The 23,929-nt window shown below is 43.5% G+C and overlaps 1 protein-coding gene across 2 annotated transcripts in view; it reads right to left on the bottom strand.

The window, feature by feature from the left end:
- Positions 1–23,929, bottom strand: part of fat2 (FAT atypical cadherin 2) — a 101,808-nt gene that overhangs the window by 28,230 nt on the left and 49,649 nt on the right. For both annotated transcript variants that reach the window (XM_083786018.1, XM_083786019.1), the window contains exons 12-19: positions 22,348–22,747; positions 21,218–21,417; positions 20,701–20,854; positions 19,382–19,615; positions 12,463–12,849; positions 3,792–4,003; positions 3,254–3,391; positions 2,842–2,985 (exon numbers count right to left, since the gene is read on the bottom strand). In XM_083786018.1, the coding sequence (XP_083642144.1) occupies positions 2,842–2,985; positions 3,254–3,391; positions 3,792–4,003; positions 12,463–12,849; positions 19,382–19,615; positions 20,701–20,854; positions 21,218–21,417; positions 22,348–22,747 (1,869 nt within the window). The remainder of the gene's footprint in view (positions 1–2,841; positions 2,986–3,253; positions 3,392–3,791; positions 4,004–12,462; positions 12,850–19,381; positions 19,616–20,700; positions 20,855–21,217; positions 21,418–22,347; positions 22,748–23,929) is intronic.

Raw genomic sequence — 23,929 nt, 5'->3', positions numbered from 1 at the left:
AACTCAACCAAAGAAAATAGATAATTTATTGTCTCTGCAAAATGTTTCTCTACGATGATGTCATCATCTAACTGTTAGATTTCTTTCTAACTTTGTTAGATTCTAACAAAGTAATTAAGTAGGCTATGCATTACCAGAGTCATACAAAGGCATGTGATATTGACAGACGGCGATTTCACAACCGATCCTCTACCCCAGCCTCGATAATACAGCAGCGTCTGTTTGCTCGCTCTCACACGGCAGAGAGAAGGGGGCTACTACTAGCAGATGGAGCCCGGATCACTGGGGTCTGCATTTATCAACACGCCACTGCCAGCGTTTGGCTCAGCAAATAGTTATTTCTACACTGGCTCGGACTGAGGGAGACGCACTTTTGGGGCTGGCACGCAACAGCAGGTAAAGAGAGAAAGGGAGAGAGAGAGAGAGAGAGATAGAGAGAGAGAGGGGGGGAGGCGTGGGGGTACAGGCAGAAGGACATGTAATTGTTGGCGAATGGCAGCTGATTAGTTATAACAGCTTTCTAAAAGCTGTGCCAGATGCACGTGAAGGCAACACACACACAAACTCACACACGCGTGCATGTACATGTGCGATTGTGCGTGAACACATTTACACAAACACACACAGAGGTGCAGCAGACACAGAGACAATTGCCTCACGACAGTGTGATGGCCCGCTCTCTCTCTCTCTCTCTCTCTCTCTCTCTCCCCTATCGAGCTCTCTTCTCTAGTTCTCTCAGTGTTCAACGGCCCGTCACCTGAAGACGACGTGGACAAAGCCTGCTGCTGGCTGTGCAGCCAGGATGCCTTCCATATGGCCTATACTTTAGATGAGTTTGCTTTCAGTAATTTACTTTACTTCTTCATCTTCACTCGGGAGGCGGCAAGCAACCACTTTTATAAAATGAGGCCAACAAGGAATAGCCGTTTCCCCTGCAGTTCTCATTAATGGCCCAGCAGATGTCACTATTTCTCCTCCTGCTGGCTGCAGAAAAACTAACACTGCATTCAAGAGAATGCGGTTTTAGCCGGACTTTACACTTGATTTTTATAACCTTAGTAAACATTTTCATAAATAGCTTGTTTTCAATTATCATTATATGCGTTGTTTAATACATTATGAGCCCATTTAATAATGACAAAAATAGTGAAAGTAGGGTGCTTCTAGAGCCTCTAGTCTACGGGTTCTCTTCTAGAGCCTACGGGTTCTACTGAGTGAAGACCCGCCCTCACTGCCCTTACAGCCAATAGGATTTATTTCTGTTTGCTTTTCGGGACTGGAAGTTCCAAGATGGTGGATTTGAACTCGGGTCTGTAGAAACCAACGGGGCTCATTTCGTCCAGATTCGTTTTGACAGTCTATGCTCCACTTGCACGCTTTAAACCACGTTAAACCAGTGGTTGTCAGAGTGGTGCCTGCCTAGGGTCCTTGAGAGGGTTCCACCGAGTTAGCAGCTTAACCACTTTTGAGGAACCGCTGTTTTATCCCACCGATGTCCATCATTCCCATTATTTCATCATGAGTTGTTTAATCCTCTTTCACCTTGCATTTCTCTGGACTCGCTCATAGGCCTCCTGAGCGAGCAAGCTACGTAACAACAGTGAGACCCACAGCTGAATTAACTACGCACCCACGGGCCCTTTGATCTCCTCTGTTCAGAACCCCTGCATCCAAATTCTGCCCACGTCTCCATCTCATCTCGCCACACTTTAAATAATAACGAGGGGAGGAGCAGACACTTTGGGGTCAGCAACATTTTCATTGTGTGTAAAGGTGTGTGTGTGTGTGTGTGTGAGTGCGTGCGTGCATGCATGCGTGCGTGTGCGCGGGTCTTTACAGATAGACATGTAGAAGAGATAGAGAGAGGGCAAGCGATGGAAATGGGGAGAGATGGAAAGAGAGATAGGAAGATGAAAAGAAAGAAAGAGTTCAAGCCACACATAGAGGAGGTGGCACAGTAGGTATATGAAGGTTATTACTTGCGTAATCGGCTGCATGTCGGTGTGCATATGTCAGTGTTTTCCGTCGGCCAATGGGGGACCACCATTCTTGATGACGTAACTAAGGTACGTGGGTAAGAATGGTGGTCCCTCATTGGCTGTTGATGGTGACGTAACTAAGGTACATTTCAGGGTTGGTATAAGGTCAATAACGGGTATAAAGGATTTAGAAAAGCAGTTTAGTTAGTAGCAGTACTTGCACGCTCTGCTTGCGCACAAGTATGGCCTACTTGTGTGCAAGGCGCAAGTTGGCACCTCGACAGAGTGCATTTCTAGTTGGGGCTATAGAATCACCAGTCTAGCTATGAATGTCTTGTTAGGGAAATTCCCCTGTTGATTATGTTGTTTGTAAGGAGAAATATGACCTCTAGGGGCTGCTAGATTTCTGTTTTTGCACGCACGCATGCATGCATGCACGCACGCACGCATGCATGCACGCACGCATGCACGCACTGTTCTGTGACAACCACTGAATGCCAGTGAATGGTGACAATATTTCAGTACTTTCAACTGTGCCATACTATACCCCACACTCTCGCTGCGGCCAGATTCCTAGTGACACACCATTGCAGATGTTTTTAAAATTCATTCATTCAGATCAGAGCTGTTGCGTGCAAGAGCGGCTGATGCACCAGTGGATGCTGGGTATCAGAGTTCTCTTGCTTGTGTGTTGACCGTTACTTAAATGCAGTGGTCTACATGGCTTTTCTATCATAAAATGCAAAGACGTCATGGTGGCCGGCTGGACGTAAAAAGTCCAATGGGGAAACAATGCGTTCAGGGAGCAGCCAGGGAAAGGTGGTGGATTGAACTTCTAACCTGCAAGTCTAATCACGCCTACCTGCAGTATCAGATTGTGGTTGACCTGTGAGAAGACAGGTGGGTTGTCATTGACGTCTGAAATCATGACCGTCACCAGGGCAGCTGTCTGGAGCGGGGGGTTGCCCTCATCAGCTGCCTTCACCGTCAGGGAGTAGTGGGGTGTCTGAGAATCGGAGGAGAGGGGTTGGAGAGGGTTCATTATTTTTCTTTGTTTTATGTTTCTTTTATTTCAAATTTTTTTGTAAAACATTTTCAAACTGTCTTTATTATTTTCCTTCTCACAATGTCAATTGTATTGTTTTGTTGATTCCAATTCGCTCAAGTTCCCTTAATTTGCTCAAGTTCCCTTGCAGTGAAATCAAGTGCATTTAAGTACCTGCTCCGAAATAATGAATGCCCTCTACCGCGTCCAATGGGAAACACACACTGACCTCTTCTCTGTCCAGCGCTGTGCGGACGGTGATTTCACCAGTGCGATAGTCGATGGTGAACTGCTGCTCAGGGTCTCCGCTCACTATGGAGTAACGAAGCAAGTTGTTCACTGGACCATCTAGGTCACTGGCTGGTACCTAGAGAGAGAGGAGAGGAGATGACGATACTGCTCTTAGTGTGTTAGCATTGGCGACGATACTTTTAGGAACAACTTCAAGCTATTTTCATACACAGGATGAAGGCTACTGTAGCTATATTATCATGTCCTGGTGAGGAATGTGAGGAAAGCACGGTTTCTATTCTATTCCACACACACAAATGATGTGATAACAAAGTATTGGCAAGTGACCGGGAGAGCAGTCAGCTGTGATATTAGTATATGTTATCTCTCTGTGTTACTGAGCCGACAGGTGACAAGTGACATGTTCACACAGATAACTGCATGTGTGTGCCCGTGCTGTATGATGTGTGTATATCATCGTTTCGTACCAGCCCAGTGTCAGATCCTATGCTGTGTGTGTGTGTGTGTGTGTATACCTGTACAACGGGACTTCCAGGGGTCAGAGCCTCCGATATGTCGACGCTGTAGTCTCCGCGGCCGAACACCGGCGCGTTGTCATTCACGTCCGTCACGTTGATGACCACCATGGTGACGTCAGTCAGCGTGGACTTCCCTCGGCTGCCCTCCACTGACAGGTAGTACTCCCTGCACAGCTCAAAGTCCAGCGCGGAGATCAGCATCAACCCACCTACACACACAGGGCAGGACAGTGGCCTTTAGAGCACTGCTTCCCCAACACTGGGTCGGGACCCATTTGTGGGTCTTGGACACATTGTCGTTATGGGTCCCCTTGGTTTCTGTTTCCCATCAATTTGGTTTATTATCTCCAAACATTTTCAAAAAACATTCTCAAAAAAAGCTTTTAATGAATGAAACAAAAATAAAAACAAATCTTCAGTAACTTCATGAAGAAATAAAAGAAAAATCAAAGAAATTCCGTAAATTAGAAGAAAATAAGTAGTGAAAATACTTATTTAGAAAATAGTATACAATAGTGTTGTATAGTAAGGCCTATACAACACAAGATTTATACACACAAGACACATAAGTAGGCTACGCGTATGCACACACACACACACACACACACACACACACACACACACACACACACACACACACACACACACACATTATGATATGCCATTGTTCTCCAAAGATGCAGAAACATTAGTGATTCGTCTTATAATGCCTGATTTATACTTGGTTGCACACTGTGGCACGGTGCAATGAGTTACTGTATGAGCTTGTACTGTAGATCAGCAGGTTTTATTACCACATAATAATCATTCATTCTTGTTCTCTCTCTCATCGTGCTCTCTTCCCTTTACCTCTCTGTCTTTCTGTCTATCCCTGCCGTTTTCTCAACACTTTCAGAGTATCTTCTCAACCATTCAGGTGTACCCTGAGCACAAAGCAAAAACGTTCAGTGTACATAAATCTAACTCTGGCCTTTTTTTCCCCCTTTTAATTTGTATTGTTCATACCGACGGCAGTACAGGTAATGCAGTATCTCGCAGGGAGAGAAAAGAAAACAAACAGCGGTACATTTTTTTTTTTTTTTTAAGAAAAAGACACATTCTTACTGTGTCTTCTTGCTATAGCTATGGTCTGTGTGTGTCTGCTGATGAGGCTGAGCTGGAACCAGCAGCGTACGCAGCAGAAAGTCACACATCAGTACTGCATGCTCCTGGGCCGCCTGCCAGTCTAGAAGCCCACACTTCATTAAGATAAGACGGGACACCATCCAACAATAATAACCCACCAAGCATGTTTTGTTTATGCAAGCGGGACAGTTAGGTTTCAACAAGCACTATCTTGTGTGCTGGTTTACAAACAGATGTTTATTGATCAGCCAAGATCCAGCTCTTTGCATAGTCGGAGTCTAATCCACACTTTGATATTTTATTACCTGGTGTTGTTACTTATTACCGGGCCGACTACATCACAATGCATGTGCATTCCCAGGAAGTGCAAACTTGAGAACTGCAGGTTCAACTTAAATGCGTGTGTGCGTGCGCTCACTTGCAAGCAGTTGTGAATGTGTTCTCAATGCTGACTTCCAATATCTGCTCTGTTTGCTCCGTTAGCAAACATCCAGATTAACACAAACATAGCGCCACTGTTGGTCAATGGACTGACCCCCACCCCCACTCTGTCTCCAGTCTCAATCGATCTCGAATACTTTTCAACTGCTGACATCAACAGCTCAATCCTCAACACCAAGGGTATTCATTTACCGAATTCATTCACTGAATTTTAACAGCCTCTATCCCAAATTGGCCGAAATTAGAGGAATATTCCTAAACGGTAAGGCTAACATATTGAGATTCAGTAAAACCAAGCTCGATGAATCAATCAAGGACCCTGAGATTGAAATAGATGATTACTCAATAGTCATAAATGATAGAAACAGAAATGGAGGAGGTTTTGCATGTATGTTGAATACAGTAGATTACTCGTACTGACTTGCAGCATGATGGAATTGAAACGGTGTGGGTTGAATTCCTTTAAAAAAATGCTAAATCAGTACTCCAAGAAAGGGGTTATTGTATTTAGCGATAATTGTATGACTTTCTGTACCCGCAAAAAACAAAAACTAAAGACCGGCTGTCACAAAACAGTCATATCTAGGGACCTCAAAACCTACTTTTGTGAGCCTTTAACCAAGAACTGGATAATCTGGATTGGTCTGATGAGCTCAGGAACCCACTAGTCGAAGAAGCATGGCTTGGCTTCAAAACCAAATATACATCAGTACTAAACAGCATGGCTCCTTAGAGAACCATCAGGGTCAAAACCCGCTCTGAGCCATGGTTCGGACATTCTGACTGCAATGTGAAAGCCAGAGACAAAAAAATGCTCTGAACTTCTAAAATGCAGTGTATTTTCAGGATTCTTCTGAGACATTTATTGATGAAGGTTTGCACTTTATTTGTTGTGGTCTTTGTTGTTCTCCATGTCTCTGCCCCATAAAGCAGGACTGATTTTACATTGGAGTTAAATATTCTTATTTTTGTTTGTTGTTGTATCTCTCTAGACTAAGCACCAGATGTTCATGAGGAGTAGGAATGATGTTCTTGCCTTGCCTATCCTAGCTTTCACATCTGCGCTTTGGTGTAGAGCACATCAAAGCCTTCTACAAAAATCTAGGTGTTTGTAAAGATGACAACTGAGGAGGTACTTAAAAAACTGAGTGCCCTTCAACCCCACAAGACCACTGGCCATGACAATATTCCCTCCAAATTTCTCAGAGACTCGGCCATCTCTATAGCTCCAATCATCACCCACATAATAAACCTCTCCATCAAACAGGGACAGGTCCACCAAGATTTCCAACTGGCCAAAGTAACCCCCCTGCACAAGAAAGGGAGCAAATTAGACCCCGGCAACTACCGCCCTATTTCTATTATTAGCTCCATCTCGAAAGTGATGGTCTATGAACAGGTTGAAATTTTGAAAAGTATCTTGCCACAAAAAGATTAATGCACGCATTTCAATCTGGCTTCAGAACATCCCACTCCACTGACACATGCCTCCTCTATTTGAGTGACCACATCAAACACAAGGTGGATGCTGGCAAATACTGCGGCATGGTCAAGCTGGACCTCCAAAAGGCTTTTGACACGTGACCCACTCCATGTGGTGTATGGAGTGGGAGTGGACTGGTGTACTGGCAATTGGTTTTAATAGCACATCACCACTTTTTTTTAAATTTAAAAATAGCAAAAATAACAGATCTGCTACTTTTGATAATTACATTAAATGTGATGGTGTAGACAGAGGAATCAAGTAGGGCGTTAATTAAAAAAGAATCACACCCGTGTGAAGTGAGGGGCGCTAATATATTAAAGTCTAACTCATGTTGATTAGGTGATGTAATGGTGATGATGTAAAACAAACACAAACATTAAACGCCATTACCAATAAAGAGACAATATGACGTACATTTCCCCTTCATTGTCAATACGTTGTCAACAAACTTTGAACTAAAGACAAACATTAAACCTAGGGGCTAGCGTCCCTCAATAATCAGACCTGTCTGAAGTGAGTGATGCAACAGCGCCCCCTGTTTGTACCCTAAACGGACAGACAGAGAGACATAGGAATGGACGGAAGGACATTGCTGGTTCTAGGAGTGGTTGCACCACGCCGTTAGAAGGACATTGCTGGTTCTAGGAGTGGTTGCACCACGCAGTTAGAAGGACATTGCTGGTTCTAGGAGTGGTTGCACCACGCAGTTAGAAGGACATTGCTGGTTCTAGGAGTGGTTGCACCACGCAGTTAGAAGGACATTGCTGGTTCTAGGAGTGGTTGCACCACACAGTTAGAAGGACATTGCTGGTTCTAGGAGTGGTTGCACCACGCAGTTAGAAGGACATTGCTGGTTCTAGGAGTGGTTGCACCACAAAGTTAGAAGGACATTGCTGGTTCTAGGAGTGGTTGCACTTGGTTGCGCGTTGGTTGGTGTATTGTGCAACAACAATAGCAGATCTATGAGCTCATTGCAGCGACGCGCTGGCCATTGGGGAAATCGGAACGGCCGGTCCAGTCCAGTCCAGGCCGGTCTGGGCCAGCCGTTTATTTTTTAGGTAGCACTAGCAGCCTATATAATCATGTGGCTTTGTGACATTACACAATTTAAAGCCTCATTGTGCATCACATTGTGACAGATATGTGAGCTTGTAGATCAGCTATCTTTGTCATGCAACACTGGCTCACATGCAAGTATAAATCAATCTACAATACACAGTAGACTGGACTGACAGACGGATGACAATCAGGCAGGTAGACAGATTGATCAATAGTCATACCCTGCAGTTTGAAACATGTCTAGTGTGTGTGTGTGTGTGTGTGTGTGTGTGTGTGTGTGTGTGTGTGTGTGTGTGTGTGTGTGTGTGTGTGTGTGTGTGTGTGTGTGCGTGCGTGCGTGCATGCATGTGTTATTATAACAACAAAACTTTATGACGATGACACCCAAGATGATATATTCAATAATTTTCCTGAGAGTAGTAGTAATTATACATCAATATGATCATAGAAACTCAACAAGACACAAAAATTTCCCTGTAAGCCTGGAGCCAGTAAAAGAGAAAGATGTGCATCTGAAGTGAACACTGTTTCAAAGTCATGCATCAGTCTTCACATTGTCCTATCTGTCTTTGTATTACGCCAGACCAAGAGAGGAAGATAAACAGAGCGATGCAGAGACAGAGAGAGGGAGGGAGGGAGGGAGAGAGGGAGACACAAAGAGTGGAGTGTTAAACAGACTGTCTGCGAAGATAAAACACACCAAGACCCATGAGAGAGGTCCTCTTTATGTCTGCGCTTGAAAGACACGCGCAAGCACACGTGCACAGTCGCACACACATGTGCACACTGCACACACACAACACACATACAGTCGCACAAGCGCACACACACAAACACACGCACGCACACACACACACACACACACGCAGGCACGCACGCACGCATGCACGCACACACGCACGCGCAAACACAAAACCATAAACGAACATTAAACTTGAGTAGCATGATAACAAATATTGCATAAATTAAAAAGCTGAGCATGGATTTGGGAGGTTTGCCACAGATGTGTGTGTGCGCGTGTGCGTGTGTGTATGTTCATGTACAGTATATGTACAGTAAGTGTCTGTCTTTGTGACTGAATCATAAATGGATTTCTATATCAGGACTCTCCACATAATAGTAGATTCTGACTTGGCACAGCATTTCTGAGAATCGTAGATGGCAGAGAAAAAGTTAATAAACATCTCTTTGTATCCACATTATTTGTATCCAGTTATGAATACTGAGTATGAAGTAAGAGTGAAATGGCCACTGTATAAATATGGTCAATAGACAAGTTGGGCAGTCGAACCCCCCACTTCCACCCCCACTTCCACCCCCATACCCAGTACCCACCCACATGCAGCCACAATACCAGAGGGAGCCATGCAGAACAACGATCTGGTACCAGCCACTTTCAAAACAAATGTGGGTAAATTGTCCTTCTACAGCACTGCCACCCAAGCGTGGAATGCCCTGACCCCCTCCCTCAAAAAATGGAGTTCCCTTGCATCTTTTAAAACAGGCCTGGAAACAAGGGAGAAGAAATGATCACCCCCCCCCCCTTCCTTTTCCCCCTCCCTGTACAAAGTGTACATAGTGTGTGTCATTTTTTGATGTGACGATATTGATTTTTTTTTAACCTGTGATGATATTGAAATTTGTTTTTATTATTCTTGTCATATCTATGAATTGATTGCATAGGGCCTAAATGGAAATAAGACTGCAAGGACCTTTTTTGGACTAATATATAAGTGTTTGACTGTACTCTGTCTGTTGCTGTTTTTACATTCTGTCTAATAAACTATTCAATCGATAAAAAAAAGCCCACATTTAAGTCATTATCACCTCACAATGCGTTAAGCGAGATCAAAATGCCATTCAGAAAAAAATCAATGCTGGATGCAAAGTTGTGTCAATATGGGGTGTTTTACAGCAGTAACACTCGATATACTCCCTCTGGCTGTCAGTGCTCGATGAGACTGTCTCACTAGAGGTGGCAGCGGGGAGCACGGTGGCGCAGTCACTAGCACTGTCACCTCGCAGCTATTGACCCCCAAAATAATTTGGCGACCCCCCGAGAGGTCGTGACCCTCAGGTTGAGAACCCCTGCCCTAGGGTAGGTACCCTCGCTAAAAACTGGTCTCTATATGCCTCCCCCTGGCCAGCCTGATGGAGGGGAAAGGAACTGGTTGGAATATCGTGTTCCTTCCACTCGCTACGTCCAACCGGGGAAATTCCCCCCTGTCAGGTGAAAAGAAGCGGCTTGGACTTCTCATGCATGGAAGGAAGCATGAGGTCAGTCCGTTGCTCTCCCCAGGTTGGCAGAGGTTGTTCAGTGCCCAGGACTACACTACTAGACAGTTGATACTGGGTGCAAAAAAAATGGATTACAAAAACCGTGGGATAAAAATGAAATGAAACTAGAGGTGGCAGCGGTGGTGGGATGTTAACAACAGAGAGCTAAATCATGTCATCTCAGCGTGAACATTGATTGCAGCATTACAGGAGGTATGACAACCTTACTAAAGGTGTTTGCCTTGTTTGAGAAACCTGTTAACTGAGGATTTCAACTGTGAGCGACTACAGTACTCATTTGTCACCAAATGAGTACTGACTGAGCATCTAAACAACTTTGTTCTGACTTCTGTATCTGCTGCTAAAATGGCCCTATTATAGTCGTCCTTTTTTATACATTTCTCCTGCACTACATTTGAATTCAAATTGCGTTTTTGTGATGGTGGCCTCTTTGTCTTTCAAACTGTTTACTAAAACACTAAAACATTGAAGCTGATAAATGGGTTCTCTCTCCTGTTACCAAACCTCCATGTCAATGATTACTAAGGGAGTATAGATTAATCCTTTCATAAAAAATCACACCCGTGTGAACTGAGTGGTGCAACACCCCCCCCCCCCCCCCCTCCTTCTCCTCCTCTCTCTCTCTCTCTCTCTCTCTCCTTAGCAGGCAACAGAGCAGCACTATCTCTCTCTCTGTTTCTGGCACAGCGCCCCTACTGGTACTAATAGTCATATACTGGTGCTCAGGTACACACGGACATTGCTGGTTGTAGGAGTGGTTGCACCACTCAAAAATAAATACAGGCCTGGGCTAGGGTGTGCCGCGGGTTCGACTCCCGATCCCGACGGCCTTTACTGCATGTCTTCCCCCCATCTCTCTCCCTATTTCCTGTCAGCCTACTGTCTGTCCCTCCATAAAAAAATATACAAAATAAAGGTAAAAGCCAAAAAACTTCACTTACACCTGTAAATTAGTAAAATAGACAAAAGATACTTAATAGCCTACTATAATGGCAAATATGATTTATCTTCTTGTTGTGGCATAATGGCAAATATGATTTATCTTCTTGTTGTACCATTCACTCCTTTTCAGGACAAAGGGTGCTTTTTTTTAAGGAGATTGAATATTTTGACACTTCTTTTGAGTGAATTCCTGGCTTTGTGCCAACACAGTAACACCCAGAGGTAGCAGGTCTTTGGATGGAATGGGCTGAGGAGAGAGGAGTCAGAGGACAAACAAGATGTAAGCCATGGAAGGAGAAGGTCCTGTCTGTTTGCTGCATGATTTTTAATACAAATCAATTTGTATCTACCTTCTCAAGGACAGTTATGAATACTGAATGAATATGTCATCTCAGCAGAATTGATGGCAGAATTACAGGAGATATGACAACCTTGCCAAAGGTGTTTGCCTTGTTTTAGAAACCTGTTAAATGAAAATTTAACAGGTTTAAAACTGTAAGCGACTACAAAGCTTGTAGCTAGTGACATGAATGAATGATTATTACCGCTTGAAAAGTTCTCATGAATATAATCTGTTTGTCACCAAATGAGTACTGACTGAGCATCTAAACAACTTTGTTTTGACTTACTGTATCTGCTGCTAAAACTGCCCTACTCGTCCTTTGTTTTTAATGTTTTTATGCACTACATTTGAATTAAATTATTATAGTCTTTGTTTTTCAAACTGTCAGCATTGTTGTAATTTCAATCCCCAACTCTGTAACCTTTTCTATACAAAGCCGTTCGATGTGTATGCTTTTACATGGAACGCTTGTTTTCTGATATCAAAGTGTAAGACAACTGGATCAGCATCTGTCTATGTTTTTCTGTTTAGATGACAGCTGCTGCTGTTGGCAAATTCTGTATATTCACAATACCCTTTTTTATGCTCCCAACAAAAAAGGACCGTCGCAGAAGCTCGGGTATAGCCTGAAGCAGTGATTCAAAAGCAGTTTTTCCCAACAAGAAGAATATGATAAAGCTGTGTGACCTAGTAACCAACTAAAGTTATAAAACTCACTTCATAACAAAATGTCTCCCATGTCTCCCTTTTTCACTAGTTCCCTCAGTCTTTCCCTCTCTCTCTCTCACATGCTCACAACCACATATGACAGCTGCCCATTTTAATAGGCTTAAGAGAAACAGAAAGAGAAAACAGAAAGAATGAAAAAAGGACGAAGGGAAAGGTGAGAGAGACTGACGAGGAGAGTAAAAAGAGAATGGATGAAGTGAAGATAGACAAATTTGAGTGACACAGTCAAGAGAAAGAGCCCTCACCTGTTTGAGGGTCCAGCAGGAACCTTGCGTCCTCGTTCCCAGAGACCATCTTGTATGCGACGGGCTCCAAGCCGCCGTCTCTGGTGAGGGCGGACATGCTCAGCACCTCCGCCCCGACCGCGAGGGATTCCGGGACCTGGGCCGTGTGCTCCGAGCTCAGGAACACCGGCTGGTAGTCGTCCAGGGAGATCACGCTCACCGTCACCGTGGCGACGGAATACAGTTGCCGTGGCAGGCCGCGGTCCGTAGCCTTCACCTTGAGCTCAAAGGCGGGCGGGGTCTCGGAGGTGAGGGCTCGCTCCAGTCGGAGGATCCCAGAGAACTCGTCCAGGGAGAAGTAGCCCCCGTCTCCCGCCAGGAGACTATACTTGACCTCCGAGTTTATGCCTGGAGGCGCAGGAGGAACGGAGAAGAGGGAGGAGAAAGAGAAAGACTTATTACCTATTACAGGTCTATAAGTGTCATTCACACCTGACAGGAGTATACTCCTCCTTAGGGGAGCAAATGTTCAAAGCCACATCTTGTCATCTGTTTGCTGTGTGTGTGTGTGTGTGTGTGTGTGTGTGTGTGTGTGTGTGTGTGTGTGTGTGTGGGTGTGTGTGTGGGTGGGTGGTATGCTTCAGAGCTGCTGGGACATGTATTTCCATTAGTCTTAATTACTGTCAATTGGACACACACACACACACACACACACACACACACACACACACACACACACACACACACACACACAGGCATACTGTACGCACACATGCAAACATAACATGCACACACCTATAGTACTCAGATTCAGAGTTCTACATTTGAAGCTCATGAAATGTAAGCGACCTAGTCATCAATGGGAGTCTGACCCCATGCCGCCTAAGCCTAAGCTTGTATAGTCAACATTTATTTATTATCTATTGAGCTATGCACTTGGTGGAAACAATACGCCAGTCAGTCAACACACCATATTTCACCATATAGTTTTTCCGTTTCGGGAGAAATAAAGTCAGACATTGTTATTTCTGCAAACCGCATATATGAATATAAGCTAAAACAACATTGTGAGTAGCCTACATTTGTAGCCTACAGTCAGTCACCAACACACCATATCTGAAACGCTGCCTAAGCCAATGTGAGTCTGACCCCATACTCTGAAACGCCGCTGAAACGCCGCCAGCCAATCATGTAGCAGCGACAGTCATGATTGGCTTGACTGACACGCGCACCGCGTTAATGTGTGCACCCAACCATAGACCATAGACTGCAGTGCGGAGCGGACTAGCGGAGCGCCTGATAACACCGGCTAATCTTATGAGCTAACTGGAGAGCAGGAAAAAAGAAAAAAAGGAGCACAACAGAGACAGCGCTGGCCAAGTGGTCCAGGCGCATGTCACATATAGGCTTTGGCCTGACAGCGCGTTGCGTGTTCGAGTCCCGTTCATGATGACCTTTGCTGCATGTCTCTCCCCTTCTCTCTCTCCCTCTTTCCTGTCTATCTTCACTTGATACCATCAATAAAGGTAGAAAAGCCAAAAACTAATCTTTAAAAAAATAAAGAAAAACAGAGACAGCGCTTGTTTCACCTGACAAATATGTCATAATTTCTTGTTTCCAGATTGTACTTTAGGTATCTCATTCCTCTTACTTTGAAACACATTTTGAGGACACTTGTACTGTACCATTGTTTGTCAGATGGACTTTCGGAACACCATATGCATGCTTCTAAGGATGACAATGAAAGTAGGGCATCTTTTCCAGGCCACCTGTAAGTGGCCACCTGTACGATGCTTGCTGCGGAGGTTCCTGTGAGAGGCCTCCTGCTGAGGTGCAGAGGTCTTGCTCCTTTAACAGGCCCCCCGCGGAGGGCTCGCTCCTGTAAGAGGCCTCCCGTTGAGGAGGTGCAGAGGGCATGCTTCTGCACATCTCAAGGAGTGGCTCACCGCTGCTCTGCTCTGTCTTGTCCTGATCAATTATGACGCCTGCCTACCTACATGTGAGAGTGTGTGTGTGTGTGTGTGTGTGTGTGTGTGTGTGTGCGTGCGTGTGCGTGTGCCCATTTTTATAAAGGACTGCACATGCTTTTGTATCTTGTGTGCACATGTGTACGTGTGAGTGTGCACACGCGAGTGTGTGTGTGTGTGTGTGTGTTGTCCACGTCCATGAGGTTAATCTACAGTATACTGTACTGTACTGTATACAAGGGATCGTGTGTGTGTGTGTGTGTGTGTGTGTGTGTGGGTGCGTGCCTGTGCGCAAGAGGCTATACTTTGCATGTGCCTACCTGTCTGTGAATGCATGTGTTTGTTCGTGTGTTTGTGTGTGTGTGTGTGTGTGTACGTACAGTATGTGTGTGTGTGTGTGTGTGTGTGTGTGTGTGTGCCTGTGCGCAAGAGGCTATACTGTGCATGTGCCTACCTGTCTGTGAATGCACGTGTTTGTTCGTGTGTGTGTGTGTGTGTGTGTGTGTGTGTGTGTGTGCGTGCGTGCGTGTGTGCATACCGGTGTGTGAGTCTTCCTTGTCTATACGAGTGTGTAAAACTGTCCTTTCAATCCCTGATCAAACATAAAACACCACACCTAAACTATTGCCACACAGCTGTTTCATGTCAAATAGAGAAGAGGAAAGGGAGAGAAGAACATGTAAGGGGAGACCTTAGAAATTAGTTTTACACTAAAACTGTCAGTGGAGCTGACAGATCCAGAGTGGAAGGCATCTTTTTCATTTCAGACCCTGTACAATCAGAGGTCAATGCTCTCAGAATACAATATGCCAGAAACAGATCTATGGATTCCTTCTCAATGGGAAACGTTTTTGACCCTGAAGAAGATGCATTGTGCATCAAAACAGTACCGGTAGTCCTTTGTGTCGTATATTGTTAAAATAGTATTCTTAGCCTTGGATCAAGACTAGGCCTATCATGTATTTTATTGAGTCTGACTTTTACTTTTGTATCTACGACAGATACCAAAGTAAAAGTCATTCTCGATAAAATACATCTATTATAGTCTTGATCCAAGGCTAGTGACTTGTATACTCCATTATCTTCTTTTGGTTCAGTTGTTGAGAAATAAGTATTTCTCTCTTTTATTTTTATTTGATTAATACTTGGATGTTACTGAATTAATTAATAAATGTGGATAAGTAATTATGCCACTACTAGCTCATCAATGGCAGGTAGAATGCACATCTAATGAGAAAGAAATAGCTTCACACTCCTCCTCATTGTTAGTGACTCATTTCACGCCTTGTCAAGGTTTATTAATTGGCTTAATTGATGAAACATTGCTGTGTGAATAAATGTAGCTGTAACTGTTGCGTGCAGCTATGAGAACTATGACTAGTTATCACCACCACAAATAATGAAATCTTTACAGTATACTCCCCTTTAAAAAAATATAGGTTTACTTCAAATGTCTAATTATCAAGTGTTGTTGAACACTGGCACAGCAGTGAACAGAATATCAAATAGCGTATTCCTTTTCAAAGGAAATAATGCAGAGGACGATGATGCACTTTAGACAGGATCTGATCTAAGATCAGTTGAGGGTCACTGATGCCCAGAGGTGGTGTTATAATACCTGATTTATACTTGGCTGCGTGCCGTGTCACGAACTGAGGCTGGCTCGTTACGGACCCTGACAGTACATTACAAACTCCGGACCAAGACATGGTAAGTTAATTGAACTCTCAGGATTTAGCAGTGTAGCGTCATGTTTAAGGCACAGAGAATAATATGTATCTGTCAACACAGCTGTGGTATGGCTCTATGTGGGTGAGAGATCAGAGCTGCTCGGACATGTCTCTATTAATCTTTATTATGTTGAAGATCAATCACACGCGCACGGTGCACGCACTAACACACGCACACAGAATAACCTAGAATCACCTACACCGCAGCACACGCACGTACGCACGCACGCACGCACGCACGCATGCATGCACGCACACACACACAGTGTTGACATGATTAAAGAGACGAGGTAAGCAGAGTAGTCACAACAAGTTCTGAAATTCGAGAGAGCCACAAAAGAATTCTTCAACGTGTTTATTCAAAGGAAGTATTGTATGGGGGCCATTTCAAAGGGGGGCCCAATGTATCGCCTTTTCAACAAATGTGGGCCAAAATCAATGGGAAAATAGCCCAAACTTAAAAAGTTATCTTGACAGTAGATAGATAGATAAATGATAAACTATTTAACTACTACACCATTAACACCAATGACTTAGTTACTGTAAATACTGCATGAAATTTAAGAGTCACATTTTACAGTAGCTATGTTTGCCAATTTTATTTTGAAACATCATGAAGAAAATATTTTCTTATCATCATTTCTTATCATCATCATAGAAATCAATTTGTCTTTCACAGCCTTCTTTTTATCCCCATGGGCAAACCATTTTTGTATTTTTTTGTATTTTCTTTTTTAGCCGAAGACTGACTAAACACAAGACACACATAACTCCATTATGTAGCATTAGCTGTTGTTTAGTCAAACCAATGCTTTCACAAACATTATGCCTGATTTATACTGATGATTTATGATGAGCAGGGTGAATAGACTCATTGGACAGATGACAGACCCAGGCCGTAGTTCTGTAAGGTACACTTCTACCATCAGAGGACACTGGCATGAGTGCCTCGCCTAGAGTAGTAACCTGTGGGGCTGGGTAAATGTACTGTATTTTTATTTATTTGTATTCTCGTATATGTGATGTACTGTCTTACCTTGTGGGCCACGAGCCTGTAATAAAGTTTATATATATTTATACTGATGACTTGTAGATAATTACTTGAATGAGAGTGTTGAAAGTATGAATCAGGTATTCGGTTACATGTTTGAGCCGTAATCTGATCCTGAGTGAAAAGTGAAAGTGAGGCTAGAGTACAACATTGTGTGCGGGCTGCCGATTATAGTTGAAAATTGACTCTAAATTGACTTCAGCCATTAGGTTATACTACATGTATTTTCATCTGTCAGAAGTCGTTGATAAGATTTATTTGCTTCCTGACAGCCAGAAAAAGCACATTTCGGTCATAAAATCCATCAACAATCACTAGCTGAGCTGGAGGACTACAGTGATGTACTGTAGATGTGTCTGTTGAAGCTTTGTTGGACAAGTCAGAGCATGGGATTTTCAACAGCTAGTGAAATCCTATAATTTTACAGCGTGGCCATAGGCCAAGAACAGGGTTTGTCTTGCATGTACTGTAAATCTCCTCAAAAGTACAGTACAGTACAGTACGTTGCATGACATCATGAAACAGAGACACGTGTGGAAAACGCGAAGGGCCTGAAGTAAAAGTAAAGGTCCGTGCACAGTGCACAGACTGCACACTGCTGCGTTTTTTGGTTTCGTTTTTTTTCGTTTTTTTTTTTCCGAGTGTGAGAATTGGGGTGTAGTTGTCTGCATGTAAAAGTATGTATAAAGATTACCACACGAATTACCCACATGACATGACACGGTACGGCCCTGCACTTGTCTGTCGAAATTATAGCAGAACGTACTCAGCTTTTTGTTCATGTTAATTGAAATACTACACAGAGTAGCATACTGATGTAAAAATGTCAGAAAATGTGACATATCCAGCTGTGAGATGAGGGGTTTCACTGGGTGCCTAATTCTGTTCTATGATGATGGGTTAGTCATATATGGCCAAATTTGACTGAGGGACTGCCATTGGATTTTTTTGAATTTCCGTTTTCTCATGTCATATGAAAGCAGGGAATCATAGCTTCAAATTGACATATTGGTTGTTCAGTTTGACCCGCCAGTTTTGGAGATATGGCTTATAGAGTAATGTCTTGCAGAAAACAGCGAGTTGAGAAAACAGGCTTGAAAGGTTCACTTCTGTGGTCTCTAACATTACACCTAGCTACTCATTCTGGACGGGAACCCCTCTTGGGGTTCTGTACAGTATGTACAGTATTCAAAAATTAAAAAACGTTGATGCTGCTATATAAATATTTGAAGTCAAAGTATTTATAGTCGGTGTTAAAATCTGTAAAATCTGGTCACATATATGGAATCCTATGGAACCTATAATTACCGCATAGAACGCAATAGCCACAACATCACAACTGATCATCCTTCACTGACTCTGGACCAAAAACTGTGTCCACTTTCTCCACTACTATACATACTACTTTCGCCACTAGACTATACATACTACTTTCTCCACTAGACTATACATACTACTTTCTCCACTAGACATACTATACATACTACTTTCTTCACTTGGTTGTCACCGGTTATCTTAATGACAGTCATCTGGCACAACCAGATGTGATTTACAGCACAAATAGAAGTGAAGGGTTTGTTATAAATAACTGGACCAGGTGGGAATGGGTTGAGGAATGAGAAACGTTCATATTTTCCTCAACAACAATGATTATGGTGCCCATGGAATTCATTCCACGAAACCGGTACGATTTGCAGTCCCTCTGACCTTTTAAGGTGTAGTTTATCGATTGAGTCACCAACATTTCTTTTGAAAATCTTTTTTCATCAATTTAAATGTTCCCTTTAAGATTGTGTAAAAACACGGATTTTATCTTCATATCCGAAATTATTATAAATTTCTTTAAGTTACTATATTATTCTATATAAAAATACATAAAAATATTAATTGAATGCCTGAGATGGGAAATTATGTTTTTCTGATAGCTAAATATGTCCTTAATATTGTGGGCTATTCAGAAAAGTAAAACCTTTCGGTCAGATCTTCCACAAAAGGCCAAATCGTACCGGTTTCGTGGAATGAGCTGGACAGCACTATGGTGTAAATATGTCTAACTCTAATATGCACAGCTTCAATGGTACAAAATAAAATGGGAAATAATTTCAATTTCAGTTTTAGTTTTTGCTTAGTATGGTATATATAAATATATGGTTCAGGTGTCTTACCACATGGTTATGGAACAAAACACTCACCCATATCGGGGTCCTGGGCATATAGGACGGCGACGGGGGTTCGAACAGTGGTGTTATCGAACACAGAGATGTCGTAGTGGCTGGCGGAGAAGCGCGGAGGGTTGTCGTTCATGTCCTGGATCATCAGCTGGATGTCCGCCTGGCACGACCGCCCACCGCCGTCCGTGGCCTTGGCGACCAGGTTGTGCTCCAGCTCCCTCTCCCGGTCCAACACAGCCAGCGTGAACAGCTCACCTGGAGCAGGTGTGCAGATGAAGAGAAGGGAACACAATGGGAAGGGAGACGTTAAGCCTATTAAGCGATTTGTGAAAAGACCCCCCCACACTAGCGCTATTTCCTAGACATTAAACACAATAGGTCAATTTTTTTAAATTGTTCCTGCTGTTCTATATACTGCCAACCAGGTGAAGAAATCACAGACTGAGCCTTTAGCCTTCACTTTTATGAAATATCCAAGATCTTTACGGTCTTATGGAAGATGCTTCTAAATATATTCGAATGCCCCCGCCCCCCTGTCAAAAATAGCTATGATGTTTACAGTAAATGGAGGTCAATGGGTCTGAAAAATGCATAGAGCAGACAAGTGTCTAGATACTGTAATGCGCCGTTCGTCAGCATGTCAGTATGATAGGCAAGGCCATTTTATTTGTATAGCACATTTCAACAATAAGGCAATTCAATGTGCTTTACGCAGAACATCAATTATAAATTATAAAATGACATTAGGATAAAAAAACATTAGCGGAAATGAGTCATTAAAAAAGAACAGTTGGTAGAGGTAGACTAAGGAATGGCATCACTGTGTGTCATCAACCTGTGAGAAAGAAAAACATGTAAAAACCCAACAAAAGCAGAGGTGCACTGCAATGGCAATATAGGATAACCACTGGAATTCAAACAAAAGCTCATCTGTTTTCATTTTTGTCATTCATCCATACCTTAGTGTAGGGTTACCCTGCCGAAAATCTAAACATACCCTAACCGTGTCCGTGGTAATATGATAGGATCGGGGGGGGGGGGGGGGGGGGAGAGACCTGCAAGATCAAAAATGCGATTGGCTGAGAATTATGAAAAAGAAGGAGGACGGTGCTATGACACAGAAGTATGATGGATGAAGGTGAAGTGGAGGAAGTGGAAAGATAGGAACTGAAAATGCACTGCCACTTACTGTAGCTCAGGGCTCTCTCGTTCTCTCAACAGCTAACAGGCCACAGGTATTTGTTCAAGCAAGTAAAGCCAATCTCCAACTCAAACAAACAGCTGAGCTCAACTTGGTGGGGGTAGCTTGTGTTTTGACCCCAAACAGACGCCGTTATTACCTGTCTTGTGGTTGAGATGGAACTTGTCAGCGTGAGGCCCGTGGAGGGTGTAGGAGACCTGGCCGTTGGCGCCCGTGTCTGGGTCCGAAGCAGACGCCTTCAGAATGAACTGATTGGAAGGCGAGTTCTCCATGACCACTTCCGTGTACACCAGCTACAACACATGGGAAAGTAATAACAATATTAATACTGATGAATCACTGTTTCAATTTACAATTTCGGCATTTAGCAGACACTCTTAATCCAGAACATTGTTCTTCACTGTTAATCATAACATGATTTATTTATTTTATTATTGTTGTTGTTGTGGACTATTGCTACGCCAGTATGTAGTTATATAACGATAACTAACAGATACAAATGAAAACACAGAAAATAGGAAATCAAAACAGATAAGAAGAAAAATACCCCCACCATGCTAAAAAAAGAAAAAAAAACATTTTAAGAACTATATATGACCTTCTGATTATAGTACAGTTTCAACACTATAGTCAGCTATAGCGTGAACCAGACTCACCTGCTCACAAATGGGACTGTTATCGTTGACGTCCAGCACGTGGACCTCGACGGTGGCCGGGGCCTGGAACTTTCCGTCGGTGGCCGTGACCGTCAGGATGTACCGGTCTTTCACCTCGCGGTCCAGGGCTTCCTTCAGGATCAGCCCCCACTCGCCCTCGTCCTCCTGCACTATGGCAAACTGGCCCAGTGGGTCTCCGTCTGCGAGGGTAGAGCAATGCCCAATTTATACGCTTTGGTATGCTCCGCTGGAAATAGCTTTTCGATCAGCTATTTTCAGACGTACAAAGAAGTATAGCTCGGGCTGGAAATGCTGTACTACTTTTCATTCATTTGGGAGATCCCGCAGTGAACAAAATGCTCGGTTACAACAGTGCCATGCTTCATAGAACTCACTTCAGTTGCACTACTACTACAACTGGAATCTCGTACTGTTGACCACTGTCATTGGGGGTTAAACAAGCTCAGGCGAAGATCAATAGTGGTTACTCAGAGTGAAACCTTTCCATTTTATTTTTCTCATCTTAACACTAACCCCCTGTCCAGTATTTTCTCAGCCACTCCAAGGAATTACTTCTCCTAACAGTACAAGCACGCTAACCTCTCTAGGCTGGCAGTACCTTCACCCCCACTACTGACCTGGATGTTTGTTTTTGAGATACAGGCAAACATACAGATACATAGATACAGTAACTAGTTAGATAGTTATCTGGACGAATAAAAACAGTATTTGACTGTAGATCATGTCACTCAACAGACTTTCAAACAAAAACACACAGAAGCACAACCAAAAGATGAGGTCATGCCACCGTAACCCCAATGCAAATAACCCTCCATTGGACATTCACAAAAGAGATGTCTTGGAAGCAAAGCTGACTCCATTAGCGGCATCAGGACTTTGGTGTCTGAAATACAGCATTCAGATTTGTTGTTGCTTTTGGCTCTAGGGTGTTGAGTTGGTAATCTTATGATGCTGTCTACCTGCCAGTTAGCCTGGGTTTGTGATTTTAAGGATGTAGTTTATCTATCTATTATCGTATCACACGCACGCACGCACGCACGCACGCACGCACGCACGCACGCACGCACGCACACACGCACGCACACACGCACACACACACAGTGCCACACCTGTGATGTAGCAGGTGACCAGGCGGTTCTCCAGTGCCATGTCGGCATCAGAGGTGGTCATGGAGACGATGACATCACCGGGCCAGCTGTTCTCGACCACCGAGCCGCGGTACGATGTCTCGGAGAAGCTTGGCTTGTTGTCGTTCTCGTCCGTCACCGTCACCTCCACCACCACTGACGACGAGAGCCTGGCGTCCCCTCCCCGGTCCCAGGCCACGACCTGGAAGCGGTACAGCCGCTGCTCCTCGCAGTCCGTTTCGCGGACTGTCGTTATCCAGCCGTCCTCCGCGCCAATGGTGAAAACGTCAGCGATGTTCTCACTAGTGGTGTCGTCGGGGAGCGACTCCAAGCTGTAGGTCACCTGACCGTTCACATCTGCGTCCGCGTCATTGGCGGTGACCTGTGGGGAGAGGGACAACATTTGGCTTTTGGCAATGAGAGAGGCAATGTGCATTGCACACAGTCCTACTGATATGGTTCTTCATTATTGTTTATAACTCCATTTCATTGTTGGTTAGGTTTGGGGTTAAAATTAGGGCTGTAGGCTACTGTGGCTGTAAGGGAATTGTGACTTTTTTTTTTATTAACTTTCTGTAGAGAAATATAGAGTTTGCTTGTTTGTTCACTCACTTTAGAAGAAATGGCCCGGAGGGGCACTTTTTCTAGTTTGGTTCTTCATTGTTGTTTATAACTCCATTTCATTGTTGGTTAGGTTTGGGGTTTGAGGTTAAAATTAGGGCTGTAGGCTACTGTGGCTGTAAGGGAATTTTGATTTCTTTGTTTTCTTTACTTTCTGTGGAGAAATATAGTTTGGCCCATATTTATCAACGTGGTGTACAGTACGTTGATAAATAAGGGCCTTTGCTTGTTTGTTCACTCACTTTCACTCAGACTCAGCCCTCTTTCCTGCTCTTACCAAAATCTTCTTACCAAATTCCACCCATGCTCCTTCACTCACTCTTCTCTCACTTGCTCACTCCTTCTCTGCTTCACTCGTTCATTCACTCCTTCCTTCCATACAGAGAGCTCCCTCTCACTCCCCATGTGCTCACTATTTCTCCCTCCCTCACCTGCAGTAACTACCGGTAGGTACTGTACTTAAGTACATTTTTGAGGTATTTACTTTTCTAGAGTAATTCCAATTTCCAATACTCTGCTATTGAATCCATTCAGGCCTGCCTCCCTGACGTCGGAGAAAAAAAAAGTCTTCTAAATAAATAAAAAATTCAGAAAGATTTCAGGCACATTTTAACGATTTTTCAAAAATAGCAGACCTACAAGTTTATAGCGCGCCACTTGGTGGCGTACTATGAGCTTGTAGATCTGCTATTTTTCAATAGCTAAATTATAACAAAATGTTTAAAACATCAAAAGGGGTTCAAAATGGGTTAACAATTATTTTTATACTTTTATACTTATGAAATGGGACCTTCTGCATAATGAGTACTTTCCACTTACCACCAATCGGTGCCAACCTCGAGATATCTCTATAGCTATTTAATCCATCTGTGCCAACCTCGAGTTTACGAGATTTGGACTTTTTCTTGTAACAGAGTATTTCTATATTGCAGTGTTGATACTT

This window comes from Protomyctophum parallelum (genome assembly GCF_964188405.1).
Source record: "Protomyctophum parallelum genome assembly, chromosome: 16".
Classification (NCBI taxonomy): Eukaryota; Metazoa; Chordata; class Actinopteri; order Myctophiformes; family Myctophidae; genus Protomyctophum; species Protomyctophum parallelum.
This window is presented reverse-complemented; position numbering and strand designations above follow the sequence as displayed.